The 20,483-nt window shown below is 42.7% G+C and overlaps 1 protein-coding gene across 1 annotated transcript in view; it reads left to right on the top strand.

Annotated features, from left to right (window-relative positions):
• Window positions 1-17,070, top strand: part of LOC147709665 (extracellular calcium-sensing receptor-like) — a 57,846-nt gene extending 40,776 nt beyond the window's left edge. Inside the window, exon 2 of the mRNA XM_086926063.1 lies at window positions 16,828-17,070. Coding sequence (XP_086782189.1) covers window positions 16,828-17,070 — 243 coding nt within the window. The remainder of the gene's footprint in view (window positions 1-16,827) is intronic.
• Window positions 17,071-20,483: the final 3,413 nt, after the last annotated feature.

Here is a 20,483-nt window from a genome sequence, read left to right on the forward strand (position 1 = left end):
CTTGCCTAAATTTCTTTATCTGTTTCGTTCTATTCCTTTAAGAGTTCCAATGTCTTTTTTCAAACGGCTCGACAGTGTTATCGGATGTTTTATTTGGGGTTATCGTAGAGCTAGGAGAGCTCTTAGATAAATAAAACTGACATACGAGCAAGGCGGGTTCAAACTCCCCGATTTTAAAACTTACTTTTGGGCAGCCTTTCTCAACCGCATCCAGAGTCTACTTTTTTTTGACCCTATATGATGAAAATTTGGTTTGCGTATGATCTCGCATTTGGTCCAAATACGGGCTTTCTTCTACACTATATGTCGGACCCAAATTACTTCGAGAGGGTCCGCTTTAAGATAGTTAGATATATTTATCATATCTGGCAAGATATCTGTAAAGCTTTTGTTGTGCCAGATCTACATGAATTCATTTTTTTATGGGGAAATCCTAGTTTCCCGGGCATATTCTTGGACTCGGTGTGTAGAATGTGGCAACAGTGTGGCATAACATGGCTAGGGCAGCTGTATGATGAATATGGTTTTAGGTCATTTTCCTCTTTAAAAGAGGAATTTGGGCTATCCCACAATTCATTTTTCAAATACCTGCAAGTCAGGGACTTTTTTTTATACCTCAGAGGTATTGCAGGCTATTTCTAAGACCTTAGGTTGGGGTCAGATTGGAAAAGCCTATGAGAGCTTCATATCTGTAATGGAGAATGACGGATTGCAGATTTTAGCAAAACTCAATCGCATGATTGCAATTGGAATTAATATAGAAGAGGTTGTTGACTCAATGGCTATAACCAACTCTGCTGTTACCTCAATTAATTTGAAGCTGCAACAACATTGCACCATGTTTATGCTATATTACACCCGCAGGTTATTTCGAAATGGGCTACCTCGCTAGTGTCACCAGAGTCATACTGCCCTAAGTGTAATGAGTATGCTGCTGATCTCAGACATATGTTTGTCAAATGTCCACGATTAACTATGTTTTGGTATGATGTTACACGTGTGCTGAGCAGGTTTGCCGGCAAGGAGATTCAATTAACTGAGATAAAAATAGTATTGGGGTCAGTATTAGATCCGGGCTATTTATACAATTCTATAGTCTCAGTTATTATTATTTCTGCTCGGCTGTGTATCGCTAGGGCTTGGATTGATGTACCCAGTCCCAAAATCACAGATTTTTGGTTATTATTGAGGGGGGTTTATGAAATGGAGCTGGCGTTAGCGAAAGCTCAGGGTTTACGTTCCAGGGTGAAATTTGGGAGGGTTTGGTCAAGTTTTCAGTGGGACTAACTGTTTTATTGTTTATATTTTTGTCATGGATTGTCTGTATACACATTTATAATTTTTCTTGATTTGGCTCGGACAAATACTATGATGATGACTGTTTTGTATATGCTCTCTTTCGCTGTTATTTTTTTTTTTACACCTTTATTTTAGCATTCCGTAGAAATACAAGCATGGGCCTACAACTGCGGGGGCCGGGCATTAGACAAATTAAAATTTGTTAATATCACAATACGACACAGCTCATCAGCCGACAACCCAAAGGTCCGGCAGTGATTCAGAGTAAAGCTTGTATTGGAATGCATAGTCGGAGTTCAGGATAAGACAGAGGTTTCATTTTATATTATATAAGAGAGGATCAAGTGCCATACAATCAAACAGAAGAAGCGGGGGGCAGGGTAAAAAACAGGATATACATATAATGACCACTATAATGGAGATTCGGCGCAGGAGCGTATAGGTCGATACAAAAGAACACACAATATACATTTCCATGTTGCGCCAATACTCGAGGCCTGCCCACCCACAAATCAAGACATCATAAAAGCGAAAGCACGAAGTACAAGCATACGATAAGAATCCGAATGATTTGTAATTATACTGACCCTATAAGAAGAAAGAAAAAGAAGGAAGGCCATAGAAAATAAAAAAGGCAAAATAAACCCCCCCCTTAAGCCCCTCACCCTGCACCCCTGCAAATGGCTACAGCCTGACCCCACTAGCATCGTGCCTGTCGCCCCTAACAACTAAAACCCCAAAGGTAGGAAAAAGAAGAGCGGAGGAGGGCATATCCATGTGGGCTCCCAGCCCCTTTAGACCCCCCCGCCTGAAACAGCCACCCCCTATCAATAAAAGATAAACTTATGACAGCAATGTAGAGAAATTAGAGGGTACCGTGAGACACCGCCCAGCCTCTTAGAGCAAACAGTTGCAGGTCCAACACTTGTAAAAGCCATGGCAACCCATCCCGATCCAGCCGATCTTAAACTTGGCCCTTCCGAACAAAAACACAAACCCCTTCCAGCGAGACCCAGAGTCACACAAAGAAGCAATAGAGAAGAGAAGAGTCAGCAGAGATCAGCCCATGGCTACCAGCAGGCAGTGAGTTCTCAAGAACCGTAGATGCAGACGAACTCTCCCTCCGAGATGAACAGTCCCAATATGTCTTGAACAGGAGTCGTAGCGTCGCCAAGAAAGGAGAAAATGACCACAAAAGAGATGGAAAGTCACAGACAAAAGTCTCCGGGAGGGGAACGCCTCACGATATCTCCAAAGCCGGCAGTGGTGAAAAGTTCAGCAATACCATGCCATCCTCGGGAACACCATCCACCAGGGCACCACCCAATGATTGCATTACTCGTTTCTTCATGGGGTCCTCGCACGGAGTCAAAGTGGCCGCGTTTTGAATGGCTGCAGAATCCTGTTTCAACAATAAGGCCGGGCCCGGTTCCACCAGGAGAATTTCAGATAGGCGCAAGTCCAACTTGCTCAGCAAAGTATCCACATGTGAGCGGAATGCCCAAAGTTCTGCCAGTATTAACCGCAGCGATGGCTCTTGCACCGTTTGATCCATAATCTCGTGTTCGGTATCAATCACAATCACCTCCCCGGGTGATTCCGGCACCCGCGGGGGGGATAGACAGGATCTCGAACGTGCAATTGCGAAGGGTGACCAGTCTTTGTTTGCAACCACGGTCAACCCAGTTAAGGCCGCAGGCCAGTGACCCCGAACCACCAAACCCCGGCGGGAGCAAACCGGGGCCGCGGGACGGGGGCCCCCACCCGCAGCCAGCAGCACGCAGACTCACTCCTCCGTCGATACTGAGCACTGAAGACGATCGCCACCAAATCCGGGCTGAAACAAAGCCTCCACTCCGGTCGACCGGGCCCAGCCTGAGTCTCCTGGCCGATGTTGTTGCACTACAGCCCGGCTGTGAAAGTACTCCAGGCCCCGGCTTCACCGCTGGAGCAGGCTGCAAACTTACACTCGATGTAACTCCGTCAAACAAGCTGATAAAAGTTTCCGGATTTCACCATCGGAGTGCGGGACAGTTCATGCACACACAGACTAGGCGTTAAGTCAGGATAACATGCAGGATTTCGCGGCGGGTTACGAGGGTCGACGGAGCCGGGAGCCTAAGCAGCCATCTTGCTTGCTGACGTAGCTCCTCCCCCTCTTTCGTTGTTTTGATGCTCGGTACTCTCTTCCTTTTTATTTTATTTTGTTCTCTGTGCTATGTATGGTTCTTTGTTCCTGTTTTTACTTGTGACAAAAAAATAATTAAATTAAAAAAACGAAATTCAACAGCTATAGTTACCTGACTTTATTGTAACTTACACCCCCACAATGCACTGCTTCTGACCTCCTATTACATCACTCATGACATTGTCAGTGATGTCACTGATATCATAACTTATAACTTATGACATCTCAAATGACATCACTGATGACAACACATTACCTGACATCTCACATATTACTTAGCATCCTGCAACTAAAAGATAAGTAAAGCAAATCAGTATTCCATATTTTACATAATTAAAAATCAAGTAAGTAATTGATTAGCAATTAGTAATAAATCATTAATTAATTTTTACTTTATTAAATTCCTACCCTACACCCCACATGCCTAGCAGTCCACAAATAAAATATAAGTAGAATAAAAAAGTATTCCATAAATTACGTAGTAAAAAATCTATCAAATAATTAATTAACAATTACTAATTAATTGTTAATTAATTATTACTTAACACCTTGGCTGCTAGGGAGATTTTTCTCCTGTGCTGATATTTCATGACTCCCATTGTTCATGACGAGCTCAGCTCGTCATCAGCACAGCTCCACTGTGCCTCATGACGAGCTGAGCTCGTCATGAGCATCGAAGGGGTTAATTAAAACCTAACAGCCCACAAATTAACATATAATGAAAATAAACCAGAATTACTTAACCCTTTCGCTGCACCTGTCGGCCAACAGCTGTCACGAGCACGACCTCTGTAGTGCTGCGCACGTCCGTTGGCCGACGTGGCCCCGCCCACTCAGTCAAACCGCCGCACCGCGGCGGAATGGCCGCCGCGGTTAAGCAGTTAAAATACATAATAAATATCGATCATATCATTAAATAAAACGTATATAATATAATTCGTAATTATTTATTACCTAATTAACTTTCCACCCTATTCCCCTACAAACCAAACACCCCGAAGCAACACTATGTATTACTATTAACATTTAAAAAAAAATGTTTTAACTCACTTAAAATTACAAGTTAAAACTCAAAATCAATTATTATATCAACTAAAACACATTTGAATAATTGAATTGAATAAATTAACAAACATATATTTTAACTACTATATTAGTGAAGGCAATATTAAAAATATTGATATTATTTACAACAGTATCACTTACCTCAAAAAATGAAATTCTTGTCAATGATATTTCTGCATCAGAATATTTGTGTGTCATAATATTTAATTTCTAACATTTCTGTCCCCTGATATTTTTAAATCGATATTTTATCCAAACAACGTAATTTGAGCCTACTACTCAATGGAATGCAGCACTTTGCAAGAAAACCCAAGGAAAGAAGTAATACATTTCCTGAACAGTGGCAACTAAAGATGTCACTTCTTGTTCTAATTGGATTTTAATTAGCTGGAACATGACTGTGTGAGAAATTGGGTCTCTAGTTGTCAGAGGTGCACCCTGTCTAAGTAGGAACCACAATCCTAATGAGGGTAAGTCAGTCACACAGCATAAATTATCCTGTGCTCACCCTCTGGTAATTTGGCACTCAGCATCCGGGCCTAAGGCAATATGTAATGTACTTGTGCAACTACAACACACAGTAACACAATGAAAACACTGCAAAAAGGCTCCACACTAGGTTAGGAAAATAGACAATCATTTTATATAACAGTCAAGACCAAAATGACAAAAATCTAATAACTAGAAGTCGAGATATGATTTTTTAAAGAATAAAAATGTCTGTAGCGCTTAGAAGCGATAATCGCCAATGGGTTATCTGGTAGTGCTGGCAAAGCTAAGAGTTCAGGCTCACGGTGAAGGTGTGCGGGCTGGATACATGAGCCCCGCAATCCCATTGAACACAGTACTTTGATCCTGGTCACAAATGCAAGATGCAGGGTGCAGATGAGCAATGCATCAATGTCGATCCCGCAGTCAAGGTGATACGTTGATTTTCTTCACACAGTGGTGGCGATCCATCTATCCGTAAGACCATGTGCCGAGGTGAGAAGAATCGGTTACGAAGTTGATTTACCAGGTTCTCCGTGCAGTCGAGGGAATGAGTTGATTCTCCCACACTGCAGCAGCGGGAATGCATTGGTTCTAATCTGTCAGTTCGTTAGGCAATGTGCTGGAGATGCTTTGATTTTTCTGTATAAGTGTCTGGGGCCACTTCCAATCGACCAGGCACAGGAGCAGGTGGAGAGACTTTGTTATCCCTAAATTTCAAGAAACAGGAGGCAGGCGAAAAAAAAGGCCCTTGGGGATCACTCTACAAGGCAGAGTCCAGCTCTCCCTCAGCATGGTCAGAGAGCAGCAGGCAGCAGGGCATCACAGCAGAAAAGCAGTTCTTCTAGAGAAGCAGTACAGCAGAGTGACAGTCCACAGCAGAAAAGCAGTTCTTCTAGAGAAGCAGTACAGCAGAGTGACAGTCCTTCTAGCACTACAGCAGTTCTTCTGACAGAGGTTCTTTTCAGGTCCAGAACTGTCTGTTTTGGTGGTGTCAGAGATCTAGTACTTTTACCCAGTTATGCCTTTGAAGTGGGGAGACTTCAAATAAGGCTCTTTGAAGTGCACAGAGGTCCTTTCTTTCAGGCTCTGGCTCCAGATTCACTACAGTGGGGGTAATTAATCCTTTTTGTAGGGACAGGACACTGCCTATATAGGTATAAGTGTCAGCTCCTCCCACCCATCCTGTCCAGGATGAGCCATCGGGATGCAGATAAGCACTCAGACATTCCTAATAATTCCTTGTGTGTGACTGTCCATAGTGATAGACAGTGTCAAGCTGTCACCCAGCCCAGATGTGTATTGGAGACAGACTGCAATCACATAGAGTTTTAAGAGAAGAGAAATGCCCACTTTCTAAAAGTGGTATTTCTAAAAGAGTAATGCTAAATCCATTCCAAAGATATTAAACAAGATTGAACTACTCCTTTCCAATCAGGAATTACAGCTTAAAAGTGTAATATGGAATTCTCGATGATAACCTATAAGAGAAATAGGATTCACAATGGTAAAAAAAATTGTTTTTGTTTCCTGCTATTAGGGCTTGCAAAACTCCAAGTACATATCCTACCTTTTACTTACATAGCACCCTGGCTTATGGGCTACCTAGGGGTTACCTTCAGGGTGACTTATGTGTAATATAAAGGGGAGTTTAAGGCTTGGCACGAGGTTTTTGTAATGCAAAGTCAGCATGGCAGTGAAACTGCACACACAGGCTCTGCAGTGCCAGGCCTGAAACATGTGTAAAGGGCTAATTATGTGCAAGACTTAATCAGTGTTGCAGGCTCACTAGCAACATTTAATTTACAGGCACTGGACACAGTTAGTACACTCTACTAGGGACTCACAGATACATTAAATATCCAAATTGTGGATAAGCCAATGTAACCATGTTTGGGGGAGAAGCACAAGCACTTTAGCACTGGTCAGCAGTGGGAAAGTGCTCAGAGTCTTAAGGCCAAGAAAAAGAATCAGCAAAAACAGAAGGTAAGCAGGCAAAAGGTTTGGGATGACCCTTCAGAGAGGGTCATTTTCCAAGATGTTCTGCCTCCAGTCTAAGGCCAGGGCAGACTAATCAATACCGTGATGGAATTCCCTGCTTAGGGCGATAGAGCATGGACAATGGGCAACTACTACATGGGTACTTCCCAGTTCTATGCCTCTCTGAACCCAGTTGGATCCCTCTGTCTATACTCTCTGAGGCCACTGAACTAACTCATGGGGAACCCTCTTTACCCGTGGACCCTATCTGTACAGCACCTAACCGTAACTTGCACACAGATACGTCTCAGTAGGTAGACAGTAATGCCATGGCCAACAAAGTGATGTGGTCCATTCCACCCCCTGGGTATGACATCTGTCCCCCAATCCAAGAAAAACTCTTTCTACAAGGACAGCAACCAACAGAGGCCACTGACAGCTGTTAGTTTCAGCAGTCCGACCCCCGGCTTTCCAGGGGCCTCTGTCCTCTGTGGCTTCTCACAGTGGGGGGCAGTAACCCAAGTTGTCTTGCACCCTTTTTTCTACTCCACCTCCCACCAATTCATGGTTGGTATCCTAAAACTGGTGACTCAACCCAGGGCCTGTACCCTGAGGCTGAACAGAAGTCAGGGGTAAGTATTTCCTCCCCTTGCCCCTCCATCTAGGCTTCTGTAGCCTCTGTTTGGTAGTGGATTCCCCAGAAAACGGAACTGTCAGGGCACCTGTGGCAGCTGTCCCTCCCAATTCTCCTAACACCAGGGGCAAGTCATTCCCACAGATGCAGTCACTGGGCATCTGGGGACTAACTACAATCCTCCTCTAGATCCCCTCCCCACCCACTCTAAGGACACCAGGGCCATAGGGTGGATAATGTCCTGCCCCTGGGTCTGAGTCACCCTATATACCTGGTCGGCTAGCCCCAGTATCCCTCAGAGCAGTGACTGGGACCCCATTCACTTTCACCTGGTTGAAGTGACAACTTTCACCTTCAGGGATCACCTGCTCACCCTATGAGTCTACCTCCCAGCTGAGGGAGATGTCGGCATGATCTGTGACCTGCCCCTGGGGACTATCTTCCCCTGAGGCCACATTGTCCACTCCCGTAGGGTTCCCACTAGTCGGTGGTTTCTGTGGACAGAGTCACCCTGCTTGAGTCATATTTGAGAACAATCAAAGCAGCGGGCTAGAAATGGGGGCGCCCATCAGACCCTCCCTCTTCTTCTCAAAATGGACAATGGAACCCTTTCCTTCCCCCTTAATTTGAGACTTGTCTGAGTCTCCCTTGACCTAACCCTCAATCTGTTTGGAGGATCCTGAACCACCCTTCTTGGGGTCTCCCCAGGTACCTTTTTGTACAGTGTGGTGCTGACCCAGCTGTCTGCCTCCTCAGCAAGCTTCCTGGGATCAGTCAGCTTGCTAATAACCAGGTGTTCATGCAGCTTGTAAAACAGATCTCAAGCATGTGCTCCTTGAAAATTAGGAAAAAGAAGCTTGGCGAACAAATATGGGGCATAGTCTCGCATTACCTTGAGCCTGAAATGTGAGCCCCTGGCCCGTATGGGCTAGTTGACCTTTATAATTTAAGTGTTTTAATTCCTATCATCCCACAATTTAATTTAGAATTCATGATTGCTCATACTGTATCTTCTCAGTCTTTTGGTTTGTATTATGTATGTCCTATCTCTATCAATTGTTTTTTCATTGTATGTCAATGCTGTTTGATTTGCATGTAGCAATCATATATTTTATGTACTAGGGTGACTCATCCCAACTGACTCATGTATTTTGCAAAAATAAATAAAAAAAGAAAATAAAGAAAATTAGGTTGTACAGCCCTGTATATTCTTCTACTGGGCTTCCCCTCACCCAGCCCTTCAGTGCCTTGTTAGCATTATCTATGAAATACACCCATGTCCGTAATGAGTTCTTGTGGCTGCCCCTGAATCTATGCCAGAATTTCTCATGGGTCAGACCAAACTTGCTGTCAAGAATGGCTTTCATTGCAGTGTAGTGTGTCTGGTCCCTCACCTCCAATGTTAAGAGTGTATCCCTGTCTACTGTAGGCATGTACTTCCATAAACTACCCCACCCCACCCCCAGGACTCCTCTGGGACCTTGTGCACTCTTATAGTCACTTCATAGCCTGAAAACCATTTATATATTTCTGTCATGGTTGCTCCAATGGGTGACATGGGCAACGCTGCAGAAAACGCAAGTGTTATACCTGCTTTGTATTATGTGTACACAAGTGGTCCATTTAGGTACCTCGGAACATTCATGAGCAGGGAAATGGCCATCTTGCACTAACATTGTTATGTTTTGTATTGTTAGTTTATGCCTTTCCTTTTATTTCCCTTTATGATTTGTATTATGGAGTATTGGAACAAGTTAACCCGTTGACCGCGGCGCGAATTCCGTCACGGTGTGGGTGAAATAATGAGTGGGCGTGGTTTGGACGGCCCCCGGCCATCCTCCCCACATGCCCACCAAGAACATGAAAGAATCACAGAAGCCATCTTGGGCGTGGCTGATACTAGAAATAGCGGTCTCATCTCCCAGCCGGTGCTCGTTATTGAAGATCCTGTCTTGTGTGCGGTGCGGTTCCGAGTTCCTTCTGTCTTCATGCTGTGCGTGCATTCTTTGGCAGCAGCTCTGGAATTCTCATTCTTGGGTTTCTCTCTGAGTCCTGGATCCCAGAGACAGGTATGGGATGTCTCTGTTGCATTTTTGGATTGTTGTGAATGCCGGCTCGTCAGTTTCTTAACAAAACAATTGCCAATACTGCTCAAACATGCACATACAAAAGTGGTGGGGGGAAAGGAAAGTATGTGCGAGTGAATGGAAGTCCAAAGACGTAAAAAGATCTGAATTAAATATGTTAACACTCCTGTATGATAAGGGAAATATAGGATGTTATTCCCATACCACTCTCATTAATACGGCCCTCTCAAAATATTTACAACTAGGATGGGCCTAGGGAACTGAATTTCTCTTTTGAAAAACAAATAGTAGTCAAGTTTGAATGCAATTAAATGAATCCAATACAATACATGAAGTCATAAAGTCAATAAACACAAGTCTGTCAATACAAGGGGCGACGCGTTTCGAGTCCCGTTAGTTCATGGGACTCTCCTCAGGACCAAAACAGAAAAAATCTGTAGGGGTTTCTTCTGAATTTCTTTGGTGAAAATGGAATAAAGTCGCATGTATCTCCTTTATCAGTGGCATCTGTTAATCAACCTCAGTTAGATGAGAGGAAGTGATGTGCTCATTCTTGATATTTTGTATAAGTAACCGTTGGTCTGCTTAGTCTCCCGTCAACTCGTTTGGCAATTGACTTTGGCGCCAAACAAGTTGCCAAACGAGTTGACGGGAGATCTTTTTACGTCTTTGGACTTCCATTCATTCGCACATACTTTCCTTTCCCCCCACCACTTTTGTATGTGTTATACATTGTTTCGAATATTTGTGGTATGAGTGATGCTTTGCAAGCTTGACGAATAAGTGCTTGAAATATATGTAGTTTGTCCCCTTTTTCTGTTTTCGTCTACACAATCCTTTATACACCACACTGTATATATTCACTAACCTCCTCTAAAGATTCGGTTTTCCTTCTTAGCGTTGATTCAAGAACAAATAGAATTACTTTAATTGTGATCCATGAACGCTTGATGTAAAAAAGCAAAAGAAAAAAACCCAAAAAATGTTGTTGAAAAGAAATACATTTATATTTGTGGATACACATTGCTGGATGGAAAAAGTGGTCTTTCAAGTTGAGAATTATGAACTCAACTTATTGATTCTTTGATAGAAATGTTTGAGCAGTATTGGCAATTGTTTTGTTATTTATAGACGTGGCGCAGCCTTACTGCGCTTAAGCCAAACCCTTCCTTGTTCTTAGGCTCGTCGGTTTCAGCACAGATCAGCATTTTGAAGTCAATTAGCATTTGATTTTCGTACCGCCATAAGGAAAGAGAAAATCACAACATTGGTTGCAGTTCCTAAATCAGACACTGAAGAGCACTGTTACCTAACAAAAGTTATTTATTTTATTTCTGTAACTTTACTATCACAATATTATAGTTTCTTTATGGACACTTTTCTGTAACATTCCTATGTCGTATGTCTTGAACAAAATATAAGATACAGACAAAACAATATATTAAGATGAATGCGAAACAAGAACTGATGAAAGGTGAATTATAACTGGCGCTGTGAGTCTCTAGAATTTCATAGGAGTATAATCAAACCATTGGATGAAAGCACAGTAATTTCATCAGTCTTTTCAAAATAGAAGCTCCTACACTGTTACTAGAAAAGGTTAAAACTTTATTTCCCTACAGGTAATAACAGGTTTCTATTGAAGGATGTTTACCATCTTATGCAACAGTGACTTTTAACATCAAACAGTTAATTGCATGCTCTCTTGTTTCAGGGCTTCCTCCCCGCAGTACCCTCCCTATAACACTTCCCCCATTTGGCCACTCTGAACTTCTGTTGCAAAGTACAGAATCGGTGATGCCGGAAGGTGGGCATATTGTGGTTACTGCTCCTGAGGAATCAGACTGTGACAATTTCATCCCTCACCACTTAACTGGGCATAAAGTCTTTTGGTATGCGGACCCTTACTTCACTAGTGGACACTGCAGTATTTCTGCCACCATTACTGCTGGATTCCACCTGTAGTGCTTTGATGTCCAGCTCTCTGCGGTTACGCTCATGGGCCAGTTTTCTCTCCTCCAGAACTTTTCTCTCCTCTCAGCCAGAGCCAGCTCCATCTCCAATTTACTGAGCTCCAACTTAAGCTTTCTCTCCTCCCTCCTGTCCTCCAGCTCCCCTGGGGTCAAGTGATGTGATGAGATGCTGTTCCCTGCTTTAGGAACAACCACTGCTCCTGACCGGATGCTGGCTTCCCTCTCCACAGGCAGTCCCAGATCCACCTCAGAATCCAGGATCAGTTCCTCATCCTCCTCAATTTCTTGCTGCTTCTCTCCTGGGGCATCTCCCCCCCCTTCATTACATTTTCTCTGCTCAGGCTCTCAGTGCCTTTAGCAGCTCCACCTTCCTGGTGAAGCCTTTCGTTGACAGGTCAACTCCCTTACTAAAGTCTTTGAGCTGTACCACAGTGTAGGTCTTCAGCTTGGCGAGCTTAAAATCCATCTTTGCAGGTGCAGATGCTGCTTCTCCAGGAAACAGACATGGTTTCCAAAGAAATCTAAAAGCCAATTAGGGAGAATTGAAAAGGGTTTGAATTGGTCTTAGTTATAGAGTGATAGCGTGCACAGAGCCATTGTATGGAACCGCACAAACACAGTCCTATACCATCACTGCCACCGGTGTTAGAAATTGGGTCTCTAGCTGGCAGAGGTATGCACCCTGTCCAAGTAGAGACCTCAATCCTAATCTGAGTGAGTCATTCATACACCATAAGTTATCCTGTGGTCACCCTCTGGTACCATGGCATTGAGCAGGGAGGGCTAACTTAGGAGTCAATATGTAAAGTATTTATGATACCCAATGCACAATAACACAATGAAAACAGCACAAAAGGACTGCACACTATGTTAGAAAGATAGACAATAATTGTATGAATAAATCAAGACCAAAACAACGAAAACCCATAAAGTAGAAATTGAGGTATGAATTTATAAAGAATACAAATGCCTGTAAGGCTTAGAATCAATTAGCGCCAATTGTGGGTTTTCTGGTCACGCTAGACTGGGGCAAAGTCAAGAGTTCAGGTCAACCATGATAGAGTGCGGGCCAGATATAGGGCCACTTAGGCCCCCAGGCCAGAACACAGTACCTTGATCCTGGTCGCAACACCGAGATGCAAGTGCAGACGAGTGATGCATCTATGTCTATCCTGCATTGGAGGTGATACGTCCAAGATGATGTGCTGTGTTGAGAAGCATTGGTTCTGAAGAAGATGCATCGGGTTCTCAACACAGTTGAGGGGGTGCTTTGATTCACCCACACTGCAGTGATGCGCTGGTTCCGGTGCATTGGTTCTTTAGGTGATGCACTGGTTCCAACTATGATGAACCAATTGAGCTCCCACAACAAGGTTGATGCTCTGGGTCTGCTGCACACAGACTGGAGATGCGTCAATTTGTCTGGAGCAAGTATCTGGGTCCACTTCCAATGGACCAGGGAGAAGAGCAGGTGGACAAGCCCTGGGAGATCACTCTGGGTTCAAGACAGAGACCCACAGCAGAGTCAGAGAGCAGCAGGCAGCAGGGCAGCACAGTACAAAAGCAATTCCTCCAGAGCAGCAGTCCAGCTCAGTGACAGTCCTTATAGCAGCACTGCAGTTCTTCTGATTTAGGTTCTTTACAGGTACAGAAGTGTCTGATTTGGTGGGGTCAGAGACCCAGTACCTATACCCTGTTGTGCCTTTGAAGTGGGGGTGACTTCAAAGAAGGGTCTTTGAAGTGCACAGAGGTCCTTTCTTTCCAGTCCTGGCTCCAGACTCACTACAGGGGGTAATCAACCCTTTGTCTGAAGACAGGACACTGCATATTCAGGTGTAAGTTCTAGCTCCTCCCTCTCATACTGCCCAGGATGAGCCATCAGGATGCAGATGGGCACTCAGACATACCTAACCTTCCTTTTTCTGTGGCTGTTTAGAAGGAATGCACAAAGCCATGCTGTCAACCACCCAAAGCATTAATTGGAGACAGGATGAGGGCACGCAGAGCTTTAAGAGCAGAAAAATGTCCACTTTCTAAAAGTTGCATTTCTAAAATAGTAAAGTTAAATGCAAGTTTACCAGTAAAGAGTATTTATTGTTACTATTCCAGGGTTATAAAACATGACCGAGCTGCTCCTTTCCAATTAGGCATTATAGCTTAAAAGTGTAATAAGGAATTCCCAGTGTTAACCTATGAATGTTCCCAATGTTAACCTATAAGCGGAGTAGGCTTCACAGTACTGCCAAACAAATTTGGGTGTTTCCCATTGACTTACACAGCACCATGCCCTATGGGCGACCTAGGGCATACCTAGGCATGATATATGTGCAATATAAGTGGAGGTTAAGGCTTTGGCTAGGGGTTTTAAATGCCAAGTTGACATGGCACTAAAACTGCACACACAGGCTCTGCTGTGACAGGCCTGAGACATGTGTAGGCTGTCTGGATTTAGGTTTAAACCTATAATAACTGATAAAACCCCACCGAGACAGAAATAGCCCTCACCAGTGTAAATATATAAACACTGAAAAAACACTTGCACAACCACAAACTAATTGTCATTTAAAGAAAGAAAAAGGAGAGGCGAAGAGTCATTTTTTTCTTCCTGAAGGGCCTAATACAATGTAACTTTGTTGTACAAGGCTGCAGCATGAAAGACTGGGCTAACATTATTCTGCTTGAGGTTTGTACTTTAGGGAAGTCACTAAAATATTGTTTTTTCTTCCTTTTGATTTTTTCAGTTTTGTGGTCTTTAGTTTAAAGTTGTGGGGTTTAGAGGATGTTTCAGGTCTTGTTTAATTATTGTATAAACTGTATAGAATCAGGAAATATCAAAATCATATTTGATATTTTGTCTGTGTTTGATTCTTTCACTGGTAGCTGAAATGGCTTGTTTCATAAGAATCTTATCCCAGTATGTGCCATCACATTTACCCACAGAGAATGGGTAAGAACCCTTGATACATCAACTCTCAGTTTCTACTGAGTCAGTATAGATAGTAGGTGAATTGCCAACACCTCAGACTTTAAACATTCAATGCAAGTATACTGACAAGTATATGTGAAAAGAGTGCTATCACCAAGCATCTGGGATAGTGGTGAAAACATGACACCCGACGTTTGGAAAATATTGAACGCAGTGTCACTTGAAATGCTGCTGCAAAAAGGTTTGTTCCAAGTTCAACAATGATTGGAGTGGTATTGTTTGTATGTGCAGTGATTCCTCTACATGTATGAAAAAGTTGTTTTATGACCTGTCAAAACTGATACCTGAGCTGAAGTGCTTCCCTGTAAGAGATCCTTACCACTTATTAGATGGTATGCTGAAAGCATCCTTACAATCTTCGAAGTTAATGAAGAACACTTTTGACTTTTTAGTCCATTTTGATGCACTGTTTTGTTATGCGCGGGAACTAAAATGCCAATATTTCTCATTTTGTGCTTTGTGTGGCATCAACGAAAGAGTCATCCCAACTGTGCCACCTACACTTAGCAGATGGTTCTCATTGCAAAAGAAAGAGCTGGGAATCCTATATTATCTATGTGGCAATGATGCCAAAGGCAAGAAATGTGAGGATCTTAGGTCACAGATTGATAGTAATGTGAAAAGAAAAAAACTCTACTACATTCTTAGATTTTTGCTGTAGTGGACATAATAAAAACAAATAGAGTCTGAAAACACTCTTGGCTTCCAAGTGTTTAGCTTAATTGGTGTAGATGTGAAACATTTCCTTGAGAGTAGGCTGGGTGACTCCTTTAGTGAATTTGGCACTGTGACATGTTTCATGTTAGAGTGCTTGCAACTTGCTACCGAAAGCAGTGTTGAAGAGCAATTCAGGAGCATTTATTTTACAATGTATGAGAAATGGCTTGCAATGATGCATAGATATGTCCCCTCCCCAACCAAGGCATTTGAAGTCAATGAAACCTCACTGTCATACTCTGTACAAGTTCTAGATCCCTTCCGCAAAGGGAATCTTCTCCGTAGTTTTAAACGTGCTGCTTCATTTTTGACTGTTTCAATAACTCTGAGGGCATAAGCACCCAGTTTAATGCAAATGTTGCAGAACCTGCCCAGACAATCACAATCTTCAAGTGCACCAGTATTGGCATGAAAAGCTATGTCAGTGGACAGAGTTAGCAAATTGTGTACTGGCTGTTTTGGATTTGCCTGTCTCAAGTGTCAATGTTGAGAGGGGCTTTTTCACAGAAAAGGAAAGAGCGAGTGCACATGACCAAAGACTCACTGAAGAAGTATTTTATGGTACTACATTCAGTTTGATTTGCAAACATGTATTTGGACCTTGTATATACTGTACATACACTGTATATATACACCATGCACTATCAGTGCAGAAAGCATTCAATAATAAAAGCAAAACGTTCCATAAACACCGGAAAAACACTGTTTCTGTTGTTTTTAATGGCGTGAAAATGTGTAATCACTGATAACCGCTGTTTATTTTAAGGTGTTGAAATCACTTGGAAAACACTGGAAAAAAAACACAAGAATTTACCAAAAACACAAACTGAAAACAAGAAAGTCTAGACATGTGTAAAGGACTACTTGCGTGGGTGGCACGATCAGTGCTGCAGGCCCACTAGTAGCATTTAATTTACAGGTCCTGGGCACAGGTAGTGCACTCTACTGGGGACTTACAGATGAATTAAATATCCCAATTGTGGATAAACCAAAGTAACCATGTTTAGGGGAGAAGCACATGCACTTTAGCACTGATCAGCAGTGGAAACATGCTTAGAGTCCTACAGCCAATAAAAGGAATCAGCAAAAATATAAGGTAAGTAGGCAAACGGTTTGGGGTGACTCTTCATAGAGGGCCATTTTCAACAGACCTTCTCTGCTCATCTGAAGTAAGTAAAAAAAATGCTTATAAATGTATTTTGTGTCCATGCATGTCGATGAGGGGGTGTTTATATGAGAGAAGGTTTGTGTAAGTGTAAAGGTATGTGTATATGTAAGTATGTCTGTGCGAGTGAAAGCAAAGGTCAAAGTGTGTATGATGTTGCTTCCGCTGCCCCAGGCTTTTTGGTGGATTGACGTCCATGATGGTAATTGTTTCACGTTGCACTTCTGTTTCTTCACACTTACAGGTTCTTCATTATGTGAAAAGTGTTCACTTTACAACTAAAACTGGTGACAATGTATCATTTGATGAGAATGGAGACGTCCTGGCTGCATACAACATTATAAATGTGCAGGTGCAGAACAACACCTTTGGATTCATAAACGTGGGCAATTTTGACAATAGGGCTCCAGAGGGTCAAAAACTTGTTGTCAATGCTAGCGCCATTATGTGGAACACAAGAGACTCCCAGGTCAGGCCCACAAAATAAATGTATTGATTGTAATTCATGTATTTTTGTTGCTGTTACTGCACCTGCATCTTAATATTCTTGCTGAGGAGGTACTTACAGCCCTGGTACAAGGGTTTTCAGGTAAAAGGATAATAGACTAATCTATGGAATAAAATGAAGCACCTCAATAGTACAGAGCCAGGATGTTGGGAGTGGACTGTCTCTGTGTGGTCTATTGACCAAGTACATGATTTCTGGGTACCTTAATATAAATGTACATGTAGCATAATTTCAAATGTAAAGTATTTTGTAAACACCTTAATAAGAGTTAAAACTCGATATCACAAAGGCAGAGGGCCTTATTACATGTTTGGTGGTTAGGGACCACGCCAAACCCGTGGGTGAGCCGCCCGCCAGATTAGGAGTCTTCTCCTGTATGGCGGGCTGTTCTTTGTTGTTACCACAGTGGTGCCTGAAGCTCATAATATGCTTGGCAGGACTGTGCCAGTCCCGCCAAGCATACTATAAGATCAAGACTGCGGCAACACAACCAGGGATCTGGTTGCAGTAGTCCCAGGGGCGGCCAGACCACTCTGCTCGTAATAGGGCGGTTGGAAGATTGTCACCTCTGCATCCCCAAGAGTCTGGTGGTCTGTGGACCGCCAGACTCATAATAAGATCCATATACTAGAATCAGAACATAGTATAAACTTGGTGAGAAGAAGCACTCCAATGTTTGGATACATGGCCTGTCAGAAATCATAGTGTAGGAAAAAATGACCATCATTTTCTACTTTCTCCACCCTAACAAAATAGCCTGACCTTATAACTCCTTGCCACATGCCCCCCAAAAATACCAAACTTCTCATCCTCAACAATCTGAGTCAACCTTCCCTATACCCACCGACAACTGGCTGCACCTATACACAAGCACTATCCTCCTGCAGCAAACACCCCAGCATCTTATTCTTATCTCACCCCTCACCATTCCAAAACACTTCCAAAGCAGAAGTGAACAGATTAATTTCAGAATGGTCCTATGAAAGATTCACACAATTTTGGCTCAATTTCTGGCTCGGGCGCATCCCTGTGGGACCATCCCCACCTGGCCATTGTGGCCAGGGTATCTCTACCCTGCCCCTTTATATCTTTTTATAAACTTATTTCCAGGGTAGGGGACCCTCTCACTGAGTCCTACAATTGCTACCTACACATCTTTGTTGATGTGGGGGCAGCCAATCAGATCTTATCTGTAAATCTGTCAGCTCTGCGGATCCCTAGCTGCGTGAAATATACAAATTAAAAAAATGTCTTCCAGGGAAGGGGATTTAGTCTCTAAGTCCTACGATGGCTACCTACATATCTTTTTTTTTATGTGGTGGGAGCAATTCAGATCGTATCTCTAGATGTGTCAGTTCTGCCGATCCTCTGCGACGTGATAAATTTATATATTTGTACCTCAATCTCTTGAAAACTACTGAATGTAATTACACAAAAAGCACGCTTTCTGGGCCAAGATCTTCCTTTCTACCAAATATGGTGTGGTTCCATTCAGCTATCTTGGCTATAGCTGTATCTAATTTTCCTATGGAAAAATTAATGGGGAAAATGTGTTTTTGGGACCCCTGTTTTCCTGCCCCCCCACGCGACCGAGGTACACAAAACTTTCCAGAAAGTACCTGAGGTGGATGAACGTTTTATGCTTTTTTAAAGTTTTGTAAAGATTCATCATACAGTGACAAAGATATTAGCAAACCAAAACCTGTTTTTCCTATTAAAACGATTGAGAGTTTAAAACATAATGCAACTTCTAATTGATGTCCTACTTTGAAAGTAAAATGCTATTGATGTAAAACATTGGCCATTCTCAATGGTATGTAAAATGGTCATAGATGAAGAGAGAAAAAAGTTTGGCAAGGTATCGAATACTGTGCTGATGACTGAAGAGGATTCATCAGAGGAAGATGATGTGTAGAGTGGGTGAAAGTTAGGAAAAGTGATGCTATTAAAATTATAAATTCCATGTCTTGCACATATATCAATGTGGATAAATATAGTTGGAGTTGATGTTGATATGTGGGTGGATGAGTGTTCACTATATACACTAATTGATAGAAATACTTAGATGAATTTTTCATGAATTAATTTAGAAAGCATTTATGCAAATCCATGAGTATATTGTGGATCAAATTTCCGATTTTAGGGTGTTTTAATGATCCCATTGGGTTCAAAGGAAAATCAACTGTTGGAAAACTATATGTGGTGGAAAAGGATACACTACTGTTGAGCTAGAAAGAGCAAAATAAGTTGGGTATTACTTTAAATCCTAATCACCCAGATCAGGTTGCGGTTATGAGTATAGCAAAAATTGGCAAATGAAGAGTTGAATTCTTTGAAGTATTCCAGGATACGTTAGGAACATTAAAAGAGTTTCACACTGCTTTATTATTAAGCAAAGACCTAGACCTGAGCTCCAGAAGGTGGCATTGGTTCCTTTGTCAATGAGAGAAGCATTGATAACCAAACTGGAGAAACTTTGTGCTGAGGGTGTCATTGAAGTGAAGTGAAGTGAAGTGAAGGGGTTTTGTAGAGCGCGACTGCTGCCCGAAGGCGTCCAAGCGCTAAATAATGGAAAAGAAAGAGATTCTGAGGGTGAGGGGGAGCAGGGGTATTAGTTTCTGAATAGGAGTGTTTTGAGTTCTTTGCGGAGGTGTAGAAGGGTAGGGTTGGCTCTAAGTGAGAAGGGGAGCGAGTTCCAGAGTTTGGCAGCGTTCAGAGAGAAGGACCTGCCTCCTGCTCTTGCTTTTTTGATTCTAGGGACTACGGCAAGAAGTGCATTCGTAGAGCGCAAGATTTTTCCAGGGCAGTAGGGGGAGAGAAGTGAATGGTTAATTTCCGGCTTGCTCTGTGGAATGCTTGATGCGAAATGCAGAGCACCTTGAATTTTATTCTCTCTCTGACTGGGAGCCAGTGAAGAGATCTGATCCCTGCCTTGACTGACTCTCTGCGAGGGATCTGTAGGAGAGTGCGGGCGACACAGTTCTGTGTTCTTTGCAGTTTTTCCAACACATACTCTGGGGCTCCTAAGTATAGAGCATTATTGAAGTCCAGCCTGAATTGTACAAGGCCCTGAATGACCACTTGCCTGGCTTCGAAGGGCAGTAGTGGCAGGATTTTTTGAAGCTATAGAAGCACGGAATGGCTTATGCCAGTTGTTTTAATCTGAAAACAGAGGGAAAATGTATGCACCTGTGTCGATTCACCCGATTTAAGCAACTGCCCTTGGATAGACCGACACTCATTACAGGATATAAATCAGATGCAAAGTACTGTAGGGGAGTACAGATGTTTTTCAATGTTAGATGTGTCCAAAGCATACTATCAAATTGTATTAGATCCTCATAGCAGACACTTAACATAATTTGTAAGACCACAAGGTGGATTTTGATATC

This window comes from Lissotriton vulgaris, chromosome 6 (assembly GCF_964263255.1).
Source record: "Lissotriton vulgaris chromosome 6, aLisVul1.2, whole genome shotgun sequence".
NCBI lineage: Eukaryota > Metazoa > Chordata > Amphibia > Caudata > Salamandridae > Lissotriton > Lissotriton vulgaris.